At 35.2% G+C, this 12522-nt stretch overlaps 1 protein-coding gene across 9 annotated transcripts in view; it reads right to left on the reverse strand.

The window, feature by feature from the left end:
• CDH18 (cadherin 18) overlaps window positions 1-12522 on the reverse strand; it is a 458142-nt gene that overhangs the window by 31440 nt on the left and 414180 nt on the right. For 5 of the 9 annotated variants that reach the window (XM_072327840.1, XM_072327841.1, XM_072327839.1 and 2 more), the window contains exon 9: window positions 8007-8143. In XM_072327840.1, the coding sequence (XP_072183941.1) occupies window positions 8007-8143 (137 nt within the window). Of the gene's footprint in view, window positions 1-667; window positions 758-8006; window positions 8144-12522 lie in introns of all 9 variants that reach the window. The other 4 variants (XM_072327833.1, XM_072327836.1, XM_072327832.1 and 1 more) reach the window with 1 other exon arrangement.

Below are 12522 nucleotides of genomic sequence, written 5' to 3' on the forward strand. Positions count from 1 at the left end.
TGTGTGTGTGTAAAGTTACAGTGGTATAGTTTAGCACTTATTATGAAAGTTGAGTGAATAATTGAACATAGAATAAGCCTGAACTATATTAACAGAGTGAAGAACTTTGAAAATAATAATAATAATAATAAATAAAAAAAAAAAAAATCCACCTTCTCATAATGTAGCACAATGATTTTCACCTAACTTAGGTTTATAATGAGTGTCTATGCTTTTTCATGATTAGTATTATATATCACTCTTATCACAACAAAAACATTTTATTTCTCATTTTGACAACTTTTCAAGACCTTATGATGCAAATGAACATTTGGGAAGTTCAAACATCTATTTTTTCTGGTACTTTTCAAAGAGAAGTAGAAGGTGCAAATCTTACCTACAAATACTGAATAGTTCTGACAGAATATAGATCTAGACTGGATGAAACATATCACAGAAGCAGAAGTAAAATAATAAAAGGATGCTTTATATGTAAGTGAGAGGAATATTTAAAAAAAAAAAAAAGAGTTTAAATCAGGGTGGTGGCAGCAGTAGTAGTAGTAAAAGAAGCAATATCTGTAATAATAGCACTGCAGCAGACTTAAACATTCACTACTCTCAATCTGGCTAATCCCTCTGCCTTAATGCAAGCAAAATTCTGCAGCTCATTGACAATGCTAATGCTTACCTACTGAGTAGATCAGGGCACCACAAACTGCACTGGTTCTGTGGCCAGTAGTGGGTCCATTTCGGGATTCTGGTACTGCTTTGCAAAGCCCTGAAGGGGAAAATGTCATGTGATCCCAAAGACTGTCTCTTCTTCAGAGACCCCCTTGGTAGCTACCATTACCAGGAGCACCACATTTATCTTAGTCCTGGGAAGCAGGTAAATGAACTGTTAAATGCAAACCCAAGGGGAACAACAAGGGAGGTTAGGAAGAGCCATACCCTATACCATATTCAGATGACATGATATGAATATCGCAGTTATACCTTTCCCCTAAGAAGCAGAGGAGAATAAAATCCATCTTGCCTAAGATACAATGACTAAACCAAGATAAACAGGGAAATAAACATTGATCTTGGCATTAGAGGAATCAGTTCTTGAACAGGATGGAGAACTAGCTGCCTCAAGACAATGTTTTTTATAAAGAGTTTTGTGTCAGCTTTACTTATTGCATAAGAATGCAATGGCAGATTCTGCTACAGAAAAGATTATAATAATTACATGGTCCATTGACAGGTGGCTTACCAAGACTGGAAATAAACTGTGTCAGTGGAGAGTGTGGACAAAGCCCTAGTATCGTGTCTAGATCTTGCCATTAAAAAGATGACAGATACTCAGTTTGTCACTACTCCATCTGCAAAATAGTCTTCAAACACAGATCTTGTATTTTTAAAAATCTGTTTTAATCTGGTTTTCATTTCGGGGAAAAGTAAGAAACGTTTTGTGGCAGATTCTGTTTCTTGGAAAAATAAAAAATGTTATTGCTATCAGTACCACAACTCTTTCTCTAACTGAACTAGCTGGCAGAATGGAAGTGAAGTAAAAACAAAGAATGAGTGTGATATTTTCTTGATTCAGGAGGAATTTGTGGGAGGTGCTGGCCTCAAGGTAGCACTATAAGATCTTACTCTGTAAAATATCTATAATCACAAATGCAGCAAAATAATATGTAAGGAAATTTTGTCTTTACTGATGTCAAATGAAATACATTCTTTTCATGAGAAAGTGAACTGTTAAATGCAAACCCAAGTGGAACAACAAGGGAGGTTAGGAAGAGCCATACACTATACCATATTCAGATGTCATGGTATGAATATTCCAGTTATACCTTTCCCCAGAGAAACAGAGGAGAATAAAATCCATCTTTCTATTATTTATACTTATCAATAATATATTTATACACACTTCACATTGCCAAAAAAAAAAAAAAAAAAGTCAAGAATAAAGTACGGACCAAAATTCACTCTAAAAAATTCTGTATTCATTGTAAGGAAAAATTCATTTTGAAGAAACACAACGACACAAAGCTAGCAAGAAACTCACTGGTATTAAAAAGAATCGTTCTGCTGTCCACCAGAGATAGAAGGTTAGGAGATTACAGCACTGTAACAGCATTTCACTCTGATTTATATTACTTTCTGTTAGACCTTGAAAAGGATTCAATTTATTTTATTTTATTTTTTTAATTTTTTTTTTTTTTTTTTTACCCAAAGTATTAAAATTATTCTTGGTTATGGGAAAATGGCAAAGTGAGAAAATAAAATGTCATCAGTTCTTGCTCTTTTCTAATTCTCTCAGTGCTGTGTGCCAGGAAGATATTACTCCATAGACTCATTTCCTTCAGGCAAAGCATATGTTGTTTTCATGTGTTTCAAAACAGAGAAAAAAAAAAAAAAAAAAAAAAAAAAAAAAAAAGTAGGCTTTTGGCTTTACTTCTTGTAATATAAATCCATGCACCTTTAAATCACATTAACAGATGTATTCTTTTTGTTTTACACTTGTCCTTCATCTTCCATTCTCATTCTCCATATGACTGTTAAAATCATGTGAATGCAAGATCTAGAAGCTGTTTTTGCCTACATAAGATATTGGACATGCTTACTTTAGCTGTTAGAATTAACACCTAAAAGGATCTTCCTGATGCAGTCTATCTTGCAGTATTTCCAAGTAGAAATTTATACTGAAAGATATTCTTGATTTCTTTCTCAAATCAAGACATTTTATGATTCCTTCAACTGTCAGTTTTTGTTCCCACAGCTATTAGGTGTTCTTCTTGGGCACTAAGTCTTCAAGAATATTACTATTTGTTCTGTTCGCATCGCTGATTTGAAAACAAAATTTGAAGTACATGTATACTTCGCCTTGGAAGTGGTTGTGATTTGGGACTTTGCTGTTGCTTTTAATGTCAGTACTATTTCCTAGAGTACAACCTTAACTGAAATGCTCACAACTGTTTTTACAATAATTTTATTTTGGGATGCATCAGTATTTTGAAGTCAGGGAATCTCAGAAACATAGATTGGTTTGAAGATCTAGTTCCAATCACTTTGTCATAGGCAGGGAAGCTTTCCACTAGATCACAGCCCCATCCAGTTTGGGCTCAAATGCCTCTAGGGATGGGACATCCACAACTTCTCTGGGTAACTTTTTCTAGTGGCTCATCACTTTCTGAGAAAATAATTTCTTTACAATATCTGACCTAAATCTCCCTTCATTTAGTTCAAAGCCATTCCCCCTTGTCCTATCACTGTCAGACCATGTAAAAAAGTTGTTTTCTCTCCTGTTTACAAACTCTGTTCAGGTATCGTACGGCCTTCTCTTCTCCAGTCTGAACAAGTCCAACTCCCCCAACCTTTGTTCATAGGAGAGATGTTCCAGCCCTCTGATTATATTTGTGCTCTCTTCTGGATCCACTCCAACACTCCATGTCTTTGTGTTGGGGACGCCAGGCCTGGATGCAATACTACATATGGGACCTCATGAGGGCAGAGTAGAGGGAATAATCACCTCCCTCTCCCTGCTGGCCACATATCTTTTGACACAACCCAGGATACAGTTGGCTTTCCAGGCTGCAAGTGCACACGCTATTGGCTCACGTCTAGCTTTTTGTTCAACAGAACCTCTAAGTCCTTCCCTCCAGAGCTGCTCCCAATAAGTTCTTCTCCCAGTCTGCTCTCATCTCACAGAGGCCCACTGCTCAAGCTTGTCTAGATGCCTGCTGATGGCATCCCTTCCTTCTATTATATCAACAGCACTACTTGGCTTAGTGTCATCTGCAGTCTTGCTGAGTGGTTGTTCTTTTTCATCTACTCATTCTACATGCAGTTCTCATAGAATCATAGAACGACTGGTGTTGAAAGGTGCCTCTGGAGATCAGCTCACCCTACTTCCCTGCAGAAGGCAGAGTCAACCAATGTGCATTGCTCATGAACATATCCAGCTGTTTTTTGAGTATCTCCAAGAACACAGAATCCACAATCTCACTTGGCAACTTGTTCACTTGTTTGACATATCTCTCAGTAAATATTATTATTAATATTATTGAGTGGAATTTCCTTTATTTCAGTTTTTGCCCTTTGCTTTGACATTTCACTTGGTACATCAGAGATGAGTTTTTACTCACCTTCTTTAATTCCCCCATCAGGTGTTTAAACATACTAGTTAGAACACCCTGAACATTCTCCAGGCTGAAAAAAAACAATTCTTTCAGCCTTTTGTTGTATGACTAGTACTCCAGTCCCTTAATGATTTCATGCCCCTTCATTAGACTTGTTCCATTTGCTCCATGTCTCTTTTGTCCAGGTGGGCCTAGACTTGAATCCAGCACTCCAGAAGTAGTCTTACCCAACTGAGCAGAGCAGATGGATTACTTCCCTTGACCTGCTGGCAACACTCTTACACATGCAGAGCATGATGTTGTTGACTGCCTTCGCCTCAAGAAAGCACTGCTGAATCATGTTCAACTTGTTGTCCACCAGGATACTCAGCCAGGCATTTTTTTGAAAAAGTTGCTCTCCGGAGAGATGGCCTTCCATATGCACTGGTGCATAGGGTTACTCCACTCGAGGTGCTGAATTCTACATCTCCCTTTATTCAAATTCATAAAGCTCCTGTTCATTCATTTCTCCAGACTGCTGAGATCCTTCCGGATAGCAGCACAACCTTCCATTACTCCAGCTTTGTGTCATTTGCACACCTGCTGAGTGCACTCTGTCACATAACCAGGTAATTAATGAAGAGATTAAACAGTACTGCATCCATTATTGGCCCCTGTGGTACTCCACTAATGACTAGCCTCTGCCTGCACTTCAGGCTGCTCATCATAACCCTTTCAGCTCTCCATTTCAGACAGTTTTCAGTACAACTCACTGCTCATTATCTGTGACACACTTCCACATGCCTTGTTCTTGTGTGAATTTATCTCAATCTTCCTTAATATTTAGTATGTTACTAGTAATCTCACTTAATCACTTGTTGCCTATTTTGTGTGTGCTGTCATTATACTGACTTTTAGTTGACATACCACAAACTACTCCTTAAAACTCCTTACCTCATTCCACTGTCAAAGGAACAACTATTCATTAAGGTGATATTTCTTTCCTCTAAATTAGTTATTGAGACATGACTAGTTTTAAGTGAAATCATATTTTTAAATCTATTGCCAACAACTTTTAGTCCTTTCCCTCACTCCAAACACAGTTAGTAGACACTTCAGTATAAAATACAGAATTGTTTTACCATCTTCCTTGTCCCTTAATGCCACAAGGAGATTTCAGGAAGTATTTGTACTGAAACAATCAAAGAAATTACATTGACAGTGTGCTCTGGACACCAAAATCTCAGTTTTCATTCACCACATGCTGCTGCGGAAGAACAATGCATGTCAAAGAAAATAAAGGACTGTCCCATTCTCCTAACAGTGAACTCCGCTGTGCTTTAGGCAGCATCTATGCAAACAGAAAAATCACTGTTCATTACACCAACATTACTTCCACAGAGGAAAGTGGTAGAGCCAATATCAATTTCACAGAAGACATTTGAGCAATGTAGAGTGCATTAGACTCACTAAGTCCTACAGAGAAAGCAAAACTCTAAGGAGGAGAGTTCATAAACAGTGTAAGAAACATGGATATCATAAATTTGAGGCTAGAAATATAGTGTTGATTTTAAATTTCTTTCACATAAAATAAGCACAGCATCCAGTAGGTTATTCAAAAGGATTCTGTTACTGAAGTGTAGTGTTAAGTAAACAAGAAAACACTTCAAGAAACTAACTATAACAGTAAAATTATTTCAGCAGAGCACCTCTTATTTTTGAGGCAGAACAATCTTTCTGGGCTTTCCAGATTCTGAAGTATTCTTGGTTAAAAAAATAGTTTCAGAAAGCTATAAATGACTTCCAGTACATCAGACAAACTTGAAGATTGCCTCTCTGACAAAGCACATTTTGGTCATAGTGCTCCATCTATTTTTCAACCCAAATTTTATTTATGCCAGGCCTTGTGGATGGAACTGAAAATAAATATCATAAAAGGATGGAAGATATGTAATAGGTAGTGCTTACAAGTTTGGGCCTTCATGCTGTATGCACAAAATATGTTCCTTCTTCAATCATGTATCCAATTACTGCTTTTACAATGGATTTAGAAGACAGTGTCAGCGTTATAATTTTCAAATTACTTTATATAAGAAAATGGCAAAGAAGTAGGCACAAAGAAAGTTTATCTACCATTTCGGCTGCATTTCAGTCTCTCTGCCATCCATTTCCTCCTCTCTGTTCTCTCTCATATTTTTCACAACTGAATTGTTATCCAAGCTAACAATACAGATCTACTTATCTCCCTAATCCCCAACTTGAAAGCAAGAGAGGCAATGCAAGGGAAAGAACAAGACTTACATTTTCCCTTAGTAAGTAGCATCTTGAATGGAGAATTCTAAGCTGGCTTTCTTAGGAAAAAAAAATATTTCATCCTTATTATCCAGTCACTTATCTTTTATTTGTAATCTTCTCAACATAGTAAATGCAATACCACTGACTAGACTATGTGAAATAAGTAGTGCAGAAAGTTACATTTCAGTTTAATGCAACTGAGATTAATTTCTGCAAAATAATAATATTTGGATTGTTTCCAAAAAAGACTAGTGACTTTTTTCTTTTTTTTTTTTTTTTTTTTTTTTTTTTCCTTTATGTTGCAGTGTGGCTTTAAAATCTTATTTAAAACTAACACTTATTATTCACTTTCTTATCATTAGGTCTAAGCTACATAAATTTTGCGCTGCACTGAAATAACAAATATACTGTGAAGCACAGAAAGGTGCTGTGGATACCATTTGTGAAGAGCTAACCATAAAACTCCAGATTTTATTGTTTAATATACAAATTTATTTACTTGAAAGTGTCAACTTAGTTGAAAGAGCAGGTTAATAAACAAAATCAATTTGTTGTCCTTATAAAATATGTAGGTGCTATTAATTCTGCAACATATGCTAGCCATATAGTGGCAGAAAAGGTTTCATTTAAACCTGGAAATGAAAGAGAGGAAAGCAGAGGGGACTCATGTCAGTGGCACATGTTAGAGGTAACAAAAACGTAGTCTGTCATCTGGCAATAATGGCATACACCAAATAAAAAGAAAAAAAAAAAAAGGAAAGAAAATAAACGAAAGGTCGTAGTTTGGATCAAAATCACTTTCCATAGAAAAATGGTATCACTAAGAGTACTCAGAATGTCTGGGTTTACTGATACCATGTGGGACTTTTTTTCATTTGCTTGGCTGTTTTTTCCTCTACAACTTGGTGTCAAAGTAAGGACTCGGTAATGGAAAAGTTAATCTTTATTTCTTTGAACTGTCCCTGAATCATGTAAAAATATTTATCTGGGATATTTATTCAGATATTTCTGACAAAGTCCATAATTTTTTTATGTAGTGGAAATTCATCACACTTTGAGGCCTTTTGAATGCAGTCGGAAGCATTTTTTGTCTCTGCCTGTTAAAGGCCATAAAAGCACACTGACAATCAGCAACTACTAGATACCTGTGGGAAATAAATTAATACTGGCATATTTGACAAACATAAATTATAGTTACGAGAAGAAAGGATTAATTTCTCAGACTGTGCCATACATCAGTGTTGCCTAAAATGCATATAAGTAAGATAAACAAATAAGACAAGCTATGTATTTTAGGCCTTGCAATGACTGCACTGTTCCTTGGTAAAAAAAAAAAAAAAAAAAAAAAAAAGTCCTTCTATCGCACACAAAAAAACCATGGTAAACTTACATAGGTGGACTCACTCAGGCTTGTGGGGTTTTGTTTGGCTGATCTGTGGAATTAAGGAAGTTACACAGACAGAAATTTCTCCTTTACTGTTGTTAGTTAAAAGAAAAAAAAAAAAAAAAAAAAAGTAAGTAGCTTTGTCTAAAAAGAACCTAAGACTTCAAGATAGTGTTCCTAAAAAGCAAATATTAATATTTTCCTTTCAATTTTTTTTAATACTATGTGCCACGTATATTATTTACCTATCTCAGAAGCAGCCACTGTGATGTTGTACCAAGGTGTTTCCTCTCTGTCAAAGATCTTGGCAGTTTTAATGGTTCCAGTATTAGCATCAATGGTGAAATATCTATCTTCTTCTGTGTTATGATCAATGAAATATCTAAGGAGAAATAAAATAGTAAATATATACTCATTGTACAAAGTATGCTCCAAGGTAACAGAAAGCTACATAAGAATATTACTTTCAGTCTTTCAAAGATTGTGGAGATTTTAGAAAATATCCTAAGGAAAATTCTGTATTATGGGGATGCCTGAAGTACCATTGTCCTTCATTCCTTTCATAATATTATTTGATCTTTTGATATATAGTAAGATTTCCAATATGAGTCACAAATACCTATGTATTATAGATATACCTATTGCTAACAGGTGATATTTTACACAACAGTGCTCATTGCTGTCAAGACACTAAGCATATTTACTTTGATTATAACATACAATGGAAAGACAAAAGAGAAAATAGAAAAATATTCTTCTGCTTAAACAGCCTGTTCAGTCCCAGTACCTGTTTTGAAGCATGTCTTTTTGACATGGAGTTGACAACATAGCAACATATGCCATTTTAAACATGTACATTACAAAGACTTAGAAGCAAAAGCTGCTGATTCCCAGAGCTGTTGTTGACATTAACCTAGAAGCAGCCCTCCTTAACTCCCTTGGCTTCTGGGCACTTTGCCTAGCAGAGAAAGTAAAAACCTTTAAGTGGGTAATGAAAGCAGATGGGAACACAAAAGAAGAGATTGACAAGACGTTTTTTTTTTTTTTTTTTTTTTTTTTTTCTCCCCACAAAGCTTGAATTGCTTACAAAAGCTATTGTAAGCTTTTAACAAATGAACCAATTACACACCCTTATTAAACCTTCTCTTTTCTACCTGATGAAAAAATAAGGAACAAGACAGAGCCTTTTATGTACCATAATTGTTTTTCTTGATAATTTGCCAGCCTTGCTCTCATTCTAATATATGGAAGCTACGTATAGCTTAAAATGATTTATTTGTCCCATCCAACTGCTCTTATTTCTACATCACAAAAGGTTTAATTGCCAACTAATAAAAAGAGTGGTGCACATGAAAGCTGCAAAGCTAAAAAAAAAATTAAAAATAACTTCAGTTTTATTACTCTCATAATGTACTTATTTAGACTACTTACTGAAACGGAAAACAAACAAGCAAGTAAACATTTGGATGAATTATACAACAAAATAAGATATGTCTTGTGAAAAAGCAAAGGAAATAAAGGACTAGAGGAGGAGGTAGCAATTTGAATGAATCACCTTAACTGTTCAAAGGACATGAGAGAGTGTAAAAGCCTGCTAGGATGAGATGACTTAGGTTAGATTATCCCAATTAGAGAGAAACTAAACCCATTTCTTCTATCTGTAAGAAATTTTTTACATATGCTTACAATAGGGAAGTTTGGGTTGTGGCATTTAAGATTTGTCTTTTCATGTTTCCTGTATTTTCAAGAATTAAAAGTATGTCAACTAGGTACTGGAAATCTGAGATGACCAAACCAGACTAGAAAATCCCTCCTTTTTGACTCTTTGCATCCTTCCTCTCAACATCCTGAAGAGTGAAACATCCCCCATGTGAACATGGGAGTTTTTTGAGCAACAACAAATCTTTATGTTTCTCTGGAATAAAAATTTAACTTACTGTCTCCTATCCAAACTAAGTCAGAACCCATGTGACGCATCAACTACTAACATTTGGGAACACCTTGCTATAAAATACTTCAAAAGAGCTCAGTGATGAGACTTAAGATGTGGAAGGTGGCAGTAGAAGATGCTTCAAGCAGAAAATGACTAAAAGGTCTCCATAATAGAAGTAAACTGGAAAGATCTTGAATTTGTAGGAGATGGGGGAATCACTTTTAAAGAATTCAAGTCAGGAAGCATTCTTCCAGAAAACATTATTTAATCATCGTATCCTAAGTTGTATGAAACAACAACAAAAACAACAAAACAAAGCAAGCAACACTGATAGAAAAGAATAATAACAATAATAATAAATGATGAATTACAAATTTCTGAACCACAGAGCTTGTTGCAGACACACTTTAGAAAGCCGAAGTGCTTAGTAAACTCAATAGATAAATTAAAAATAAATTATGGACAGTCACTGATTACAACAAACTAAATGTTACTGATATCCAAGCAAATGTGTGTTGCTTTCAAGGAATACTGGAATCCACTGTGGACGCACTGCAAAGCAAGAAAAAGACCTCCATGGTTATCCTCTTAGTGTAATTTTATCTAGCAGTATCGGTTCAAGCTACCCATATGGCTGGGAATCAGAATTCACTTTTGAGTTTCAGAACAATTGATTTTTTTACCAGCGTTTCCGCTGGTCTTAGTCTACTAAAAAGAAAGCTGTGCAGAGCTGATCAGCTGTGAGCAGGATCGGCAGGTTCTCCAAGCAGTTACTTGTAACAGAAATGTTTTGAAAGATTGATCCAGTATCAGTGGAAAAGTTTTGCTTCCCATGCAGGCAGATATTCCTACCCTTTCCTAACTACAAAGGAACTTTGTAGACAGAGTGGAATCAAACTCTGAAAGTACGTACAGCTGCCATGCTTGGCACAGAGCTATGTTAAGACTTGAAGTCTATCCAGAAGATGCATGCTTCAACTGGATCAGTGCCTCCAGGCCTTATACTTCATATTTGGCAATGGAGGCAACCTGACAAATTTTTGGACCATGTTAACTGTGCTATTGCTAAGGGAGAAATAATGAAGTCAAGTTGTGCAGGACAAAATGGACAGCACGTGCATACACACACCTCTTTTGCAAAAGGAAGTGGAACAGTGACAGAGGAAAGATAGAAAGAATAACCATCCCCCAAATAATCTTCCTGGAGACCTTAGCAAGACCCTCTACTGTCACAGCTCTGTCAGGTGTGTAATGACAAAATATAATTCCTTCTCTCTGGCTCCAGCCTTTTTCTTGGCTCTTAGGTCTCCTGAAAATTACATGAATTATTTACTGGAAAACAAAACAAAACAAAATCTCACTGAAATATTATTATGGAATATGTATTCTTAATTTTTAAAAAAAAAAACAAAAAACAAACAAACAAAAAAACCTATTTATATATATTTATATATATAAAACATAAATCTTGCCTCTGTAAACATTGACTGCTGTTGACAATGTTTACTTATTACTAACATCAGAGAGAGTGACTACTCTGCAAGTCAATATTGTGCTAATAACCATAAAAAGTAGTACTACTTGCAGACAGAAGCTTAAAAATAGACATAATTTCAAATTGGGGTTAATGAGGAAAAAAAAAAAAAACAAAAAAAAAACAATAGGAATACACTGCTGCTTTTGTGAATGTCTGTTTCATAATCATAACAGATTATTACTTTATCTCTCTATGAAGAAGCAAGAGAACCAAAAAGAACAAGTATCTCTATCAAATATGAAGCTTATGTAGAAGAACTGAAGCTCAATTCTGCTATGAATTGTGACACCCTAATACATCATTTTCATAGACATATAACAAAACATTGTCTTGGTTCCTGAAATATGAACAGTTTTTTTCTAAATCACTTACTTAAATGTATTCTATAGAAGCTGAAAGCTCAGTATTGGATGAATAATTTAAACTGCACTTTCTATGTCATTCATAGAAATAAAACAATCCTGAGGTGATTCATTCAGTAACACTTTCATTTCCAGTGACAATAGAAAAATAAAAAATGATACTAATTTATCCACAGAAGCACTTTCTCCCTACATTCTAACTTTTTCATATAGTTACAGCATATTAAAACATCCAGAGCTCAACTGAATTTTTCTTGATCATGTATAAATAAAACAGTGGCCCTGTCTAAGGCTTTCTTATTATGAAGTTAAGTTCTCTGCCATTAATTCACATTCTTCCTAAATACTGCTTTCTGTATCACTTCTAAAGCAGCCATTTGCACTTCCAGGGCTACCATCGTTCATGAATGTCTGTGTGAAATAAGTTACAAACGACATTCTTAAAGAGCCAAGGAATGATGAATATTAAGCTCTACACTCAGATACCCTAAAAATGTTTTGTAGGATGACTACACTTCATAGAGCCACTCATACTTGTCACATGTAGGAGGACATTTAGAACAAGTTTCATTGTATTTAAAAAGCACTTAACATTTTAGGGCTTTATAAAATACTAGAGACTAAGTTTTCTATGCTCTGATTTTGGCTGGGGTAGAGTTAATTTTCTTCCTAGTAGCTGGTATGGTGATGATGGTTTTTTCTAGGTTGCAAAGAGCTGTTGTGCAAGTTTAGAATTTCAAAGTTATGTCAAAAGTAAATTTTCTTCATGACTGTGCAAGTGACTACTTATTCTTACTCATTTAGACTGCATTCATTTAAAATATGAATTTATAGTACTCACTGCAGATATTTCTTAAAGACATTTATTCATGACAATGTTGTGTGAATTAACATAACCAAGAACTCAGCACATCTGATTTGCATGGCCC

This window comes from Excalfactoria chinensis, chromosome 2 (genome assembly GCF_039878825.1).
Source record: "Excalfactoria chinensis isolate bCotChi1 chromosome 2, bCotChi1.hap2, whole genome shotgun sequence".
Classification (NCBI taxonomy): Eukaryota; Metazoa; Chordata; class Aves; order Galliformes; family Phasianidae; genus Excalfactoria; species Excalfactoria chinensis.